General features: G+C 59.1%; 2 protein-coding genes across 2 annotated transcripts in view; one reads left to right on the forward strand and one right to left on the reverse strand.

Moving 5' to 3' along the window:
• MTRR (5-methyltetrahydrofolate-homocysteine methyltransferase reductase) overlaps positions 1-5,951 on the reverse strand; it is a 14,008-nt gene extending 8,057 nt beyond the window's left edge. The window contains exons 1-7 of the mRNA XM_045285341.1: positions 5,871-5,951; positions 5,448-5,598; positions 3,983-4,136; positions 2,768-2,885; positions 1,546-1,921; positions 790-906; positions 31-184 (exon numbers count right to left, since the gene is read on the reverse strand). Of these exons, the coding sequence (XP_045141276.1) occupies positions 31-184; positions 790-906; positions 1,546-1,921; positions 2,768-2,885; positions 3,983-4,136; positions 5,448-5,591 (1,063 nt within the window). The 5' untranslated portion in view covers positions 5,592-5,598; positions 5,871-5,951. The remainder of the gene's footprint in view (positions 1-30; positions 185-789; positions 907-1,545; positions 1,922-2,767; positions 2,886-3,982; positions 4,137-5,447; positions 5,599-5,870) is intronic.
• Positions 5,952-6,174: 223 nt separating this feature from the next.
• The window catches only part of FASTKD3 (FAST kinase domains 3), a 10,242-nt gene continuing 3,632 nt past the window's right edge, over positions 6,175-12,784 (forward strand). Inside the window, exons 1-4 of the mRNA XM_004698419.3 lie at positions 6,175-6,223; positions 7,831-9,150; positions 9,792-9,877; positions 11,510-11,684. Of these exons, the coding sequence (XP_004698476.3) occupies positions 7,854-9,150; positions 9,792-9,877; positions 11,510-11,684 (1,558 nt within the window). The 5' untranslated portion in view covers positions 6,175-6,223; positions 7,831-7,853. The remainder of the gene's footprint in view (positions 6,224-7,830; positions 9,151-9,791; positions 9,878-11,509; positions 11,685-12,784) is intronic.

The raw sequence follows: 12,784 nt of genomic DNA on the forward strand, positions 1-12,784 counted from the left end.
TCGGTCCCAGGAGGGCCCCACTCACTGCACCTTTCTTGCGTGTGTCTGCCCTGATCCCCAGGAGGACACGGTGCTCGCTCTGCGCAGTGAGCTGCAGCCTCCGTAGCAGGTCTTGGACCTCGGCGTCCCTGTTGGGACAGATGACGAAGAAGGCGTCTCCAGGTTGGTAAGAAAAGGCCGATTTCTAGGGAAGAGCCCAAAGGGAAGCAGATGACCAGAGTCGGCCATGAGGAAGCACTGGGACCCAATCGCACGTAATCCCAGGAGCCCCTCGGCTGGCCCATGGCACCAGCGCCCTGCAGGACGCTTCCAGGGTGAGGCCAGGCACCCTCCCTGAGCCATGCTCCTGCCACCCAGCAAGTGTCTTCCTACACATAGGGCACCAGGAGTGACCCCAACACCTCACTGTACTCCTGCCCCTTGGAGATGGGGCCTTGTGCTAATTCTTCTCAGCAGGAACCTGTGTCTCACAGCACTTGGGATTGAACGGGCTGCCTGTCACATATGGCCACTGGCTCCAGACACAACACCCAGGGGGAGCCATGACCACGACAGAGACTCCTCGCCAAAGAAGGGAGGCTTGGCCACCCCGCCTGCCCCTCGGTGAGCAGGCATCTGTGGTACAAGGATTGGACCGTGTAGGCAATTGATGTGTTGAAGAGCCAGGACCCAGGACATCCACTCTCAGCTCCCTTTCCACCTGCCCAGTCCTTCTTCCTGTCCTCTGGGGCGCAGGGAGTGAGGTGGGCTGACAGGACTGGCGCGTGACTCACCCCAGCCATGACCTACCGAGACGTCCAGCTCCAGCAGCAGCGCAGTCTTCACGGCGTCGTTGGAGGTGAGCTGAACCGCCCTCGTGATTGGAACGTGAACTGCCCCGTCCACAGACGTCACAGGGCTTTCCTCCTTAACAAGGACGAGTGAGGTGTCACCAATGCAAGGACTCAAAGGCAGTGGTGTGGACACATCCGTACAAGTCACAACACAATGAAGCAAGGCACAAAACCCAACCCCGTGTGGCCTGCTTTAGAAACGACGGAAGCCTCCGGGAAAGGCCGGCCACCATGGCCAGAGGCAGGCACACCGCTCTGCACCGCAGAGGGCCGAGAGGCACGCCTGTCCAGCCGGTGGCCAGACGCGACACAGCAGGTCTGTGGGCCCCAGTCCTGGTCACAGTCACTCAACTACAAGATGCACAGTGCCAAAGCAGACGTCGACAGCATGCAGCCACACACACACACAATGCCGTCGGGACCATCTGTACAGGGAGCAGAAAGAGGAGTGACCATGTGGGAATGATTCGTCCAAGGGACCCAGGGACCACACAAGCGTCAGTCTCCATAGCCCTGAGATAAGAACTAGAAGGTGCCCGACTTCCACCATCAGGGTCCTGGACAGGGGAAATGCCCAACAGAACGCAACCTTCTAAGAGAGAGCAGGCTTACTGGTCGGAACGTGTCAGGGGCCACCTCTGGCTGAGTGCTGCAGTCTGAAGTCTATTGTGACAAACACAAAGCTAACGCCTGACAGACCACACCTGCTTACCTGTCCAGGTGACTCCTCCAGACACACCTGCAAATACTCGGGGGGTGGGGCCGGGATGGTGAGCGTGGCCAGTGCAAGTGGAGGCCCCGAGCGGGTGAGGGAGGGCTCGGGCATGCTGTCTGGGGCGCCGGTCTGACCGCCATCCACGGCATCTGGCTCTAAAGCCTGAGCACCACTTCCTGCAGACTCATCCAGACTCAGGCGCTGGGTCTGGGCCTCAATGGAGACAGGTGCTGGCATCACAGGGGAGGTCAAGGGGGTGCTGGGATTCCCCTCGGGGGCTTCACTCCCGTCTGCCTTCCCGCGGCTGGATGCAAAGTGCTTCGTGAGGGCGGCCCAGAGTCCTTCGATCCATGGCTCCACCACAAGCTCCAGACTGGACGGCACCGAGAGGACAGACACGGGGATCAGTCACCTCCGTCCCCATCTCGGAGTGACTGCCGTATCACACACACCAGTCACACCTCTCGGTGTGAGTGTTATAACAATCTAGGTGTGCTGTTGTAAGAGTAACACAGCGAGGATCAGCCACGTACATTTTAAGAATCACACTGGGAGGGGCATGTAGGTGACTCCTTTCTATTATGTCTTCATATTACAGCTGTCACACTGAGATGGAGACCTTGATTGCTTCCAGTTGTGTGTGACTTTTACAACAACCACACTGAGAGGGGGATGTAGGTGACTGATCTCGGCTGTGTGGGTTCTAACAGTCACACTGAGAGGGGGGCCTAAGTGACTAATCCCGGGGAAGTGGAGGGCTTGGATGGAGAGTGACTGGGGACAGGGGCTGGCACTGGAGCAGCCACACAAACAGACTCACCGTGGACATCAGTGCTACACCAAAGCTCAGCCTGGGGGCCCAATGGCCGAGGGTCATCAAACACAACGTCAAGCACATAAGGTTCTTAAGTCACATAGGATGTTGTACAACAACGGCGCTTTAAGGGTCACATAGGATGGTGTCAACATAAGAGTCAGAGGCTATGGGGCACATCACAGACATTTAAGGGTCTCGTAGGCTGTCATACACCTAACGGTCATAGAATGGTCATATAGGGATCACGTAGCATGTTGCCAGCCTAAGAAGCAGAAAGGATGCCACAGGGGTTTCAGGTGTAAGGGCTGGACAGGAGTTGTGATGCACGTCATGTACACAAGGGTAACACAAGTGCTTTGTTCCCCGTTGAGTCTCACTGGGGTCTAAAGGGCTGGCACTTACCCCACACAGTCATCTGCATGCCCAGTCTCGTAGAAATGCTGGGCTCCAAGTTCTTGCAGTCGTTTATCTATGATTTTCCCCCCATTACAGAAGTAGGTGTATTCGGAGTCTCCCAGACCTAAACAACCAAATATGACACGGCACATTAGCCTTCAGATACAAGGACTCAACTCCAAAACACCCACTGCCATCCAGTCAATGGTGACCCATAGGGACCCTGCAGGACAGAGGAGAGCTGCCCTTGTGGGTCTTCCATGACAGAAGTCAGTGCATTCTGAGTTTCCCATGGCACACGAGCCTTCAGATACAATGTGGCAGTGAACAGTTAAAAGAGTTCTCTGCTGTTACTAAAGGAGAAATGATACAGTTTCGTAATTTAACAATCTCGCTTGGTTAAATACTAGAGACAATATTAAATACTAAAGACAAGTCCCTCTGTTTTATAATATAAAGGTATCCAATGTGTACAAACTAAACAGTTTTGCCCACAACGGAGGTAAGTATTCCCACTCCCAGCAGCTGTGTGTGGAAACACAGGAATTAAGGAATCACACGCAGGTGTGGGGTGGCTTAAGGCTCAATGGCCCTGCACACGGTTCCAGACTGTCAATCTCCAGGGGGCGGCAGCCTTCTCTGCCTCCCTCAGAGTGGATGGTGGGCTTGAACCTCAGCCCTCCAGACTAGCAGCCAAATGCCCAATCAACTGCACCCCCAAGGTTCCTTTTTGCAGCTCCCGTCTGTGGGCCCCACCCCACCACGGCTTGATGCTGGTCCATGTCTTTGTTGCTTCGGAGACACCATGGCAAGGGCCGTTACAATCCTCTGGGATTCTGACACTAAAATCATACTCTGTGGGGCTCGATGAGGCAAGGCCTGCCTGGACCTAAGTTTATTCGTCACTGGCAGGCTGCTAACCACAAGGTGAGGGGTTCAAGCCACTCCACAGGAGCTAGCTACAAACATCTTACAAACCCTGCACTGGTTCTCCATGGGCAGACCTAACCCCATGACAGTGGGTAGGGCGTAACTACTAATGTCTAAAGACTTACATAAGGGGCTTGGTTTCAAAGAGCCTATGGACAACGGGGATTGAGGAGAGTTTGTGGAGTTTTCCCAAGAACTCTGGAAGGCCCTCGGTGTCTAACTAAAAGACAAACCCGAGCCCTGAAGAGTAGACAGTTTGCAGTGAGGCAGCAATGCAGGCCCCTTCCTTACCCAGCAGTCCGTACCACAAGTGAGCCAGGAAGTCGATGGGAAGCGTCCTGTCTTGGATCTTCTTCACAAAGGGGCGGGCTGTGTCAGGTGGGTCCCCAGTGCCCGTGGTGGAGACCACCATCACCAGGGGAGCCGTCTCGGTTTTCAGGTCGTACTGCAAACATGAGAACACGGGTGTCAGGAGACTCAGAGCATGTGGGCAAGGTGGGCTGGCCTACGCTGCACAATGGCTCAGGCACAGCAGTGATGATGGTCACCAGGCAGGGCAGCCGGGAACCGCCCCCAGGCTACCTGGACAGCTATGCTGACCTTGTGGTGAGCAAACCAACACATCACTGGGCCTGCCCCAGGCCCTCCGTGTGTGTGCCTACCCTGTCCCCCAGGGTGCTTCCTGTGTGCAAGTCCCTGCCCTTGGTGTCTCCCTGGCCCTACTGGTGTGTGTGTGTGTGTGTGGGTGCCCTGTGCCCCAGGCCACTTGTGTGTGCCTGTGCCTGGCCATGAGCATAAGGAAGCAGAGGAGACTCCCTGGACTGCTGGCAGCCTGCTCCTCTGACCTGGACTAGAGCAGGGGCAATGACGACTGTGGAGGTGGCGTTCCCGTCACCTTGGCTCTGAGCCTATAGTCGGAGCCAGGCACAGGCCACAGCCAGCCAGGCACAGTCCTAGCTGCTGGTCTGGCCAGTCCCACTTGCTGGCCACACATGCAGGTTTTCCATCAACGTCTTCAGGACCAGCCACAAGCTCAGGCTCTGCCCCAAGCTCCCCCACTGCCAACAGACATGGGGTCCCCAGCCTCCTCAGGACACTGGCCTTAGCTCAGGGGTCCCAGCATCCCTAACTCCTCCTTTGGGTTCAATAATTCCCTGGGATGCCTCACAGAGAGTGTTTGACTCTGTTTCATTGCAAGAAACACCGTAAAATAAATATGCCACTTCAGAAGCGGCCCTTACACTAGCAGTTCTCAACCTGTGGGTCTCGCCCCCTTTGGGGGTGGAGGAACCCTTTCACAGGGGTAGCCCGATTCATCACAGTAGCAAAATTACAGTTATGAAGTAGCAACGAAATAGTTTTACGGTTAGGGAGGTCACAACCACATGAGGAACTGTATTAAAGGGTCGTAGCATTAGGAAGGTTGAGAATCACTACACAGACATGCCATCACTCAGAAAGGATCCCCAACGCAGGCGGCTGTGGCACCACCTCAGAGAGCAGGGCTCTGGTGGGCACAGCCGAGGCCGAGCTCCAGGGCTCGCTGGGCACCAAGCACAGCTGTGCACACGCACACCTGCCTACCCCCCTTGCGATGAGACCACGTGGCTGACTTCCATGCAGGCGAGGAATCTGAGCGACCGACGGCAGGGGCTCCGGGTGGTGGAATGCGCCCCCCGATTCTAACTCCCATTCCCCGCCCCACCTCCCCTTCTGCCCGCAGCTCCGGCAGAGCCCCGGCCCCGGGAGTGCCCACCTTGTCCAACTCGCTCATGCAGTGAAGGTCTGCGGAGAAGCCGCGCGCGGCCGCCTGCGCCCCGATCTCCTCGGCGATGGCTTTCGCCTGCCCTTGCTGCGTGGCGTACAGGAGCAGGAACCTGCGCGACCCCCCGCGGCACATGGCGCCCCTGGGAAGGTGCAAAGCAAACACCGAAGTGGGACGCGATTCGCGGAAGCGTGGAGTGGTGGTGGCCAGCAGTACGGCTCGCTCAGTGCTCTCACGTGGTACTGGCCACGCAGACAACTCGCCAGCTCAGCAGTTCAAACCCCCCAGCTGTCGGAGGGAGAAAGCGAGGCAGGTGGTAGAGTGGAAGGCCTCACGTACGAGGTGGGTGGGCGGGGACTGGGCAGGAACGCGTCAGGGAAGCCCCACCCGCACCCCACACAAGAACCTCCTCACCTGCCCTCCGAGGGACTGCCCTCTCACCAGCCCACGAAACTCACTTGCGGACCACAGCAGTAAGCACACGGAGAGTGCGCGGGCGGCGGAGGCGCGCACGCTTGGTGCTCAACCAATAGGAAGCTCGGCCGGGACCGGATGGTAACCTGAGCCAATCACAGTGCTCGGAGGGTAGGACGTTGCCTGGACGACTTCCTGTGGCGCATGCCCAGTTGCTCGCGGCGGCAGCCGCATTCAGGCGCCCCTACAAGGCGAATCCATTTCTCGTCCGAGTCGCAAAGGTCCGGAAAGCCGTGCAGGTATCGCGGGGCCCACTGCGGGGCCGCCGGGTCGCGGGGATCGTGAGCTTGGAGGTGCGGGGTCCGCTTGGTTCCAGGGATTCGTGGGCCCGGGGTGCGGGTCCTCGCGATCCCAGAGGCAGTGGGTTTGAGGTCCTCCCGACCCCAGAGAGGCACGGATTTGGAACGCTGCTTTAGGGTCGGGGTGCACCGGTTACCAGGGAAACATGGTCTCGGGGGCTCTGAGAGAAAATATGTGGGTAGGCCCGTTTCCAGGGGATGGTGGGTTGGGGTGTGGGAGAGCTCACATCCTGACTACCCCTTTGCAAAAGACTGGATGGCAGTAACAGCCCCACAGGGATTAACCACAGATGGATTCTTCTGATTACTAAGGATGCGCGTAGATAATCTTGCCCTCAGGCGTAGAGGTGATCCTTGCCTCTCCTCCGGCCCAGGAAGGGCCGTCCCTCTTTGCGGGTGTGATTCGTAGAGACCCTGCAGGGCAAGGCAGGGCAGAGTATACCTGCCTGTAGGAGCTGTAACTATCAGAGCATATAGCCTCAGCTTTCTCCTAGCTGAGGCTGGTGGGCTCAGTTCCAGCCCAGTGCCCCACGCCCAGGCCTGCCATCTCCAAGCCAATACCCACACCCTCAGGGCAACACCTGGGGTCGTGTCCACCTGCCCTGGTGTGACCTTGCAGGGTTCCTTCTTGAGTGCATTTGCTTTCGATGAGATGCAGTCCTCCCTCCCCCTGACCTTTAGGGCTGCCATCAGGAGGGAGTCCCAGTGGTGCAGCAGGTTCTCACAGACAGGATGAAGGGGCAAACCCCCAGCCTCCGAGACAGCCCCGGTGATGGGGGATTTGTGAGCTCAGTGGGGCCGGGTCGCCCTCAGGCAGTGACCGGGTTGGGATCAGCTGACCAGCCACTGGCTGGATCTCCTGCTCTGGGCCCCAGGGGTGCCTCTGTCATCCTGCTGGAGTGCCCACCAAACAGGTGACCCTCTGTGCATCCCTCCTCGCTTATGAAGAGACACATTGAGGGTGGATGCTCCTGGCCCACCATGTGTGGGATCCACCTGGATGCCCAGGTACCCTGGGTGTCACCTCACACCCTGCTCTGTGGGCATTCTCTGCTGACCGCAGGCCTTTCTGCAGCACCACGGGGGAGCGGGTGCAGGCCACCAAGCCAAAGCCAGGCACCCCCTGAGTCTGACTCCTAGGCACCCTGGGTGGGGTTTCAGAGTCTGTAAGTCTCGGAGCTCAGGCCTTGACTTTCCCTGTGGGTTTGAGTTCCAGCTTTGTGGGTGGTCAACAGTCTGGTGCCTGTACTTTGGCCCAGTGTGTGCCACTTGTCCAGGGGAGTGGCAGCTATTACAGTAGACACTGGAGCGTCTCGGGGCTCATGGGTATATGAAAGCCCCCTTGTCTGACCTCTGAGGGGGCTTTTCATAGCCACCTTTCATTCTGGCTTGCAGCCTCAGGCATGCACGCAACTACATTGGGCTGCTGACCCAGGGTCCTCCCACTGGCTGCTCTGTGGGAGAAAGACAAGACCTGTATTCTCTGGTAGAGTTAGGTCGGCCCTATCCTTTAGCGTTGATGGCAGGGAGGGAGGGCTTCAGTGTCGGGATCCTGTTCTCATTGTGTGTTTGACTCGATTTCTTGGCTTTACCCACTGCAGCTCCAGATGGGGTGGCTGGCGACATGGCTCTAGTTGCCCTGCGGAGAGGCCTGAGTCGGGGGTGTCTCGCTGCTGTGACGAGCCGGTCATCGAGTGCTGCCCCTGAGGCTGCCAAGAGACGACGTCTGTGCTGGAGGGGCTCCTCCAGTGCCCGGGCCTTCCATGCTGAGCGGGGAAACACACCTTGGCCTGCCAGCCAGCCAGTGGCATCTTCCCCGGCGCAGGACCCCAATGGGCCTGCAGCCACTGCTGGGCATGCAGAGCAGCAGAAGGGCCCCAGGACCTTGGGAGTGGAGCTGAGCCCTGAGCTGGAGTTGCCACCCTGTGCCCCAGGGGCTCTGCAGCACATCTGGGAGGACCCTGCCCTGGGGGCCCCGTTTGGCCAGGAGGCTCCCTGCCTGACCAACTCCGAGCTGCTGAGGGCGCTGCAAGCCCAGGCTCGGCTCGGGGCAGACGCTCCAAGTGGCGTGTTGGGGGCCTTGGTGGCCGAGTGTCAACGCCGGCTCCAGCAGGGGGCCCTGGCAGCCCCCGAGCTGTGTGTGCTGGGGGAGAGCCTGGCTGAGCTGCGGGGCCCTGGGCACGCCCTGCTCCAGCAGATTGGGAGGCAGCTGCAGGGCGCAAAGCTGGCCGAGCTCAGCCCGGAGAACGTGGTGGCCGTCTATGGGCTCCTGCAGACGTGTCCTCATCTCGTGGACCAGCACCCGGCACTGCTGGGCCGGCTGAACGCCATCGCACTGACCGTTGTCCCCTGCCTGGGCCCAAAGGCCCTCAGCCAGCTGCTCGGGGCCCTGGTGGCCCTGGACCAGGCGCAGGCGCTGCCTCTGGTGATCAGGCTGGGCCGGCACGCCGTCGGGCACCTCCGGCGCTTCACTGGCCAGCAGCTGGGCCTCGTCTTGGAGGCCTTCATCCACTTCGGCCACCATGACCGGTTTTTCACGCAGGCCCTGGAGCAGCATGTGGCCGCGCGTCCGCCGACGCTGAGCCCCGAGGTGCTCTGCAGAGTCACCGAGTACTGTGGCCGGAAGCGCATCCTGTCTGAGCCCATCCTGGCCGCCGCCGCTGAGAGCTTTGTGTGCCAAGCGGACAGGCTCTCTTCTTACCAGGTGGCCGCCCTGCTGGCACCCTTGGGCCAGCTCAACTACTCCCCCCCCAATGCCCCCACCTTGTTCAGGAAGCTGGAGAGCACCCTTCAGGAGCGCTTCTGTGACTTCCCGCCCCGGACGCTGCTGGGCCTCCTCCACTCCTGCTCGCTGGCCGGCCGCCACCCAGTCAACTTCATGGCCAGGATATTCAGCCCCTATTTCCTCCAGCAGCTGCAGGGTGAGGGGACGGTGGGCGGAAACATGTCTCACGGGGGCCCAGCCTGGCCTGTCTCTGCTGAGGTGGGTGGAATAGCCTGGAGCAGGTGCTGCTGTGAGCCTCAGGGCCCAAGACGGGGAGGACACACTCGGACCCCCAATTCCCCCCTGAGGCCCTGAGACGGCAGCGCCACCAACCCAGCTCTCTGAACTCAGACCACCCCCCACTGCCCTCCACTCGGCCTCCCACTCATACCATGCACGGGGTGGGTCTTTCTCCCCAGAGTGACCTGTGGGCTTAGACAGCCTTGTGGTGAGCAGTGTGACCCAAAGAAGGAGCCCAGGTGACGTGCTGGGTGAAGCACTGGACTAGCTTAACTACCCACGCTGTCACACTGGTGGTTCAGGCTGTATGCGCCCACAGGGATGGGCATATCTGCACCATCTGTAAGGGGGCTGCACACCTTGCCCCCGGAACCTCCCAGTAGTCAGGCGTTTTCCAAAATCCGCTGGCCGGGTTCCCTGCCGCTGGCTCTGGTTCCAGAGGGCAAGCCGAGGTCCCAGTGGAGCCGCCCGGGAAGTGAAAGCTGCCACGTTATGGCCACAGTGGGCGAATGGATGCTGCCCTGGCCCCGGCCCCTGTGACTGGAGTTCTTGTTTCAGGAACAGAATCCCGCTTGGACAGGCTGAGCCTGGCACAGCTAACCCAGCTCTTCCTCAGTGCTGTCCTGGAGTGTCCCTTCTACAAGGTAAGGGGGTGTCTCCCGGGCCCCTGGAGTCTGACTCAAACCCCCGCCTGAGCTAGCTCAACACTGTTGGCCACCTGAGTAGCACTGTTCCATGGGGGTCCTGCTGGGGGGGCTCCTGTCCCAAGCAGCCACCTGTCCTTAACCCCAAGGGTTCAGTCAGCTGCCGAGCAGGTGCCTGCTGCACCAGCAGGACGCCTTCTCCCTGAGAACGAGGTTCCTGCGCAGTGCGGGGTCATCAAAGGGTCACCAGGGCTGTGTCAACCTAGCCTCACTCAAAGACACTCGACCTGACCCATTCGGCTCCTGGAGGCTGTTGGTTACGTTTTTTTTTGCTCATGGTGACCACACGGTGGGACGGCACACCGCCTGGCCCTGCCCCATCCTTGCAGGCATTAAGTTCCAGCCCAGTGCTGTAGCCACTGTGTCAGTCCATCGTGTGAGGGCCCTCTCCGCCACCGAGCAAGATGTTCTTCTCCAGGGACTGGTCTCTCCAGACAGCATGCTCAGAGTACTGAGACTAAGTCTTGCCAGCTTCCCTCCCGAGGCCACTCTGTCCTTCCTCCTCGTGCACCCTCACTCTCCCTTCAGGCGGCTCCCACGCCTCTCCACCTCTGCTTCCAAGACCAGCAGCATTCTAGCGATAGAAGAGCGTGAACGTCTGCCCTGAGCAAGCCCTGGTTCACCCAAGTGCATCTCTAGTCCACTCTGGACAGGCAGCTCCTTCCTATCTGCCGGGACTGACCTTCCCGTCCCCAGAACCTACTGTTTGGTTTGGTTTTGAGTGGGGGAAGGCCACCGAGAAAGACCTCAATGAGATGCACTGACGTGACTCCAGGATGGGTGGGGGCTGGGCCGGGCTGGGCGTGTTGCCCTCTTCACACAAGTCACCGTGAGTGCCACGCTCGGCGGCACCAAATGACAGCACTGAATAAGGTAAAGGACCGGGCACCTCACGGTTGCAGCAGTTGCTGATGGAGAGCAAGGATTGCCGCCTTCCGAGTGGATCACGCCTCCACGGAAGAAGACCAACATCCTCACCGCTGGACCAGTAGGGGAGGTCATCAGTGGAGAAGAGAGTGCAGTTGTCATTGACCGGGCACCTCACGGTTGCAGCAATTGCTGGTGGAGATCAAGGATTGCCGCCTTTCGAGTGGATCACGCCTCCACACGAAGAAGACCAACATCCTCACCGCTGGACCAATAGGGGAGGTCATCAGTGGAGAAGAGAGTGCAGTTGTCATTGATCCACAGTCCATGCTCAGGGAAGCTGCAGCCAAGAGATCAAAAGAGCTGTATTAAGTCAGTCTCTGTACATGATCTCTGTAGAGTATTTGAAAGCAAGGGAGCTCATCAGTTTCCAACATGGTGTCCTCATCACTCTGACTGAACGTGCCCTGGTGCGCATGGACCAACACCCAAAGCTCCGAGTTGTTTCCCCGCTGACCATGGCAGCAGATTTTGTCATGTCCATACTGGCTGGTGACCCCTTCCACACACACTGAAAAGATGGCCCCTAGGGTTTTTCCTAGGGAGATGGCGGACCCAGTGCCCCGCCTGTGCCCTGGTGTGTGGCCCCTCTTTCCTTCCTCGGTGGCTGATTCCTCTACCTGGGTTTGTCCCCACCACTTTCAGGGCCCCAAACTGCTTCCTAAATACCAGGTGAAGTCCTTTCTCACCCCGTGCTGCTCACTGGAGACCCCCGTGGACTTCCCCCTGTACAAGTCAGTGATGGCCGGGCTGATCGACCTGCTCGGGGCAAGACACTATTTCGCCTCAAAGGTGCTGACACCCTATGGCTACACCATCGGTAGGTTCAGAGGCAGGAGTCCCTGTGGCCACACTGTCAGGGCAGGGGTGGTTCTGGCTATACCATTGGTAGGTAAGGTGCCCTGTGTCTACGCCATAGGTGTGGCTGGGGTGGGTGGTGGTTGGTGCGGGAAAGGCACTATGCCTTTGACATTGGTAGTTTTGGGCCCTTGTGGCTACAACATTGGTAGGTTTTGGGGGGCAGGTGGGTACTATGACTAAACTGTTGGTAGCTTGGGGGGTTCTCCCGTCCATTCAGCACGAGTGGGCCCTTCTGGTCTGAGACTCCTGTGGCACGGGGTCGCCCAGATGTGACCATGTGTCTCCTGAAAGCAAGAGCTGCAGTGAGGCCCTTGGGCGTGGGGATCCAAGTTGGGGGCGAACAGTCAGGGAGCCCTGTCGTGCTGTGGGCAGCAGACCATCCCTGGGTGCTCACAGCGTGTGAGCATGCCGGCCTCAGAGACCCAGGGGGCAGGACAGAAGCAACCAGATTCTTCCCAGTGCTGCGGTGGGCTGCCTTCCGATCCCACAACCACCCCATGCATGACAAAACAAGACCCCGCCCTGTCCTGCACCATTGTCAGCCCATCTTGTCCAAAGCACACGGGACAGTCTCTCCATCCTTGCTCCTGGGGAGCACTGTGCCAGCAGCCTGAGTCAAGTGCACCGGTTCACCGGCTCTCTGCTGCTCACATCCAGCCTGCACTGCACACGAGGCGACTGAACACACCACAGCTCGAGTCGGCCCCTCAGTCCTCAAAGTGACACCGGCCTCTGACTCTGAAAGTCCGTGTGCAGCACAGTTACCCAGCGCAGCACACCACACGGCCTTTGGTTCCTTGCCTGCTGCTCCCGAAGCATTGATTGTGGACCATTTATTCACCCTCCCTCAAGCATTTGTGAGATCCGGGCCTCCTCTCTGCTGGGTTGTAACTGAACACTAGTCTGGATCCCTTGTGAGACCCGGGTCTCCTCCTGTGAGTTGCAACTGGACACTGTTATCTGAATCCCTTGTGAGACCTGATTCTCCTCTCTGTTGAGTTGTAACTGGACACTGTAGTCTGGATCCCTTGTGAGACCTGATTCTCCTCTCTGTTGAGT

This window comes from Echinops telfairi, unplaced genomic scaffold (assembly GCF_000313985.2).
Source record: "Echinops telfairi isolate 266 unplaced genomic scaffold, ASM31398v2 ScPeMD7_7469;HRSCAF=8507_1, whole genome shotgun sequence".
Lineage (NCBI taxonomy): Eukaryota > Metazoa > Chordata > Mammalia > Afrosoricida > Tenrecidae > Echinops > Echinops telfairi.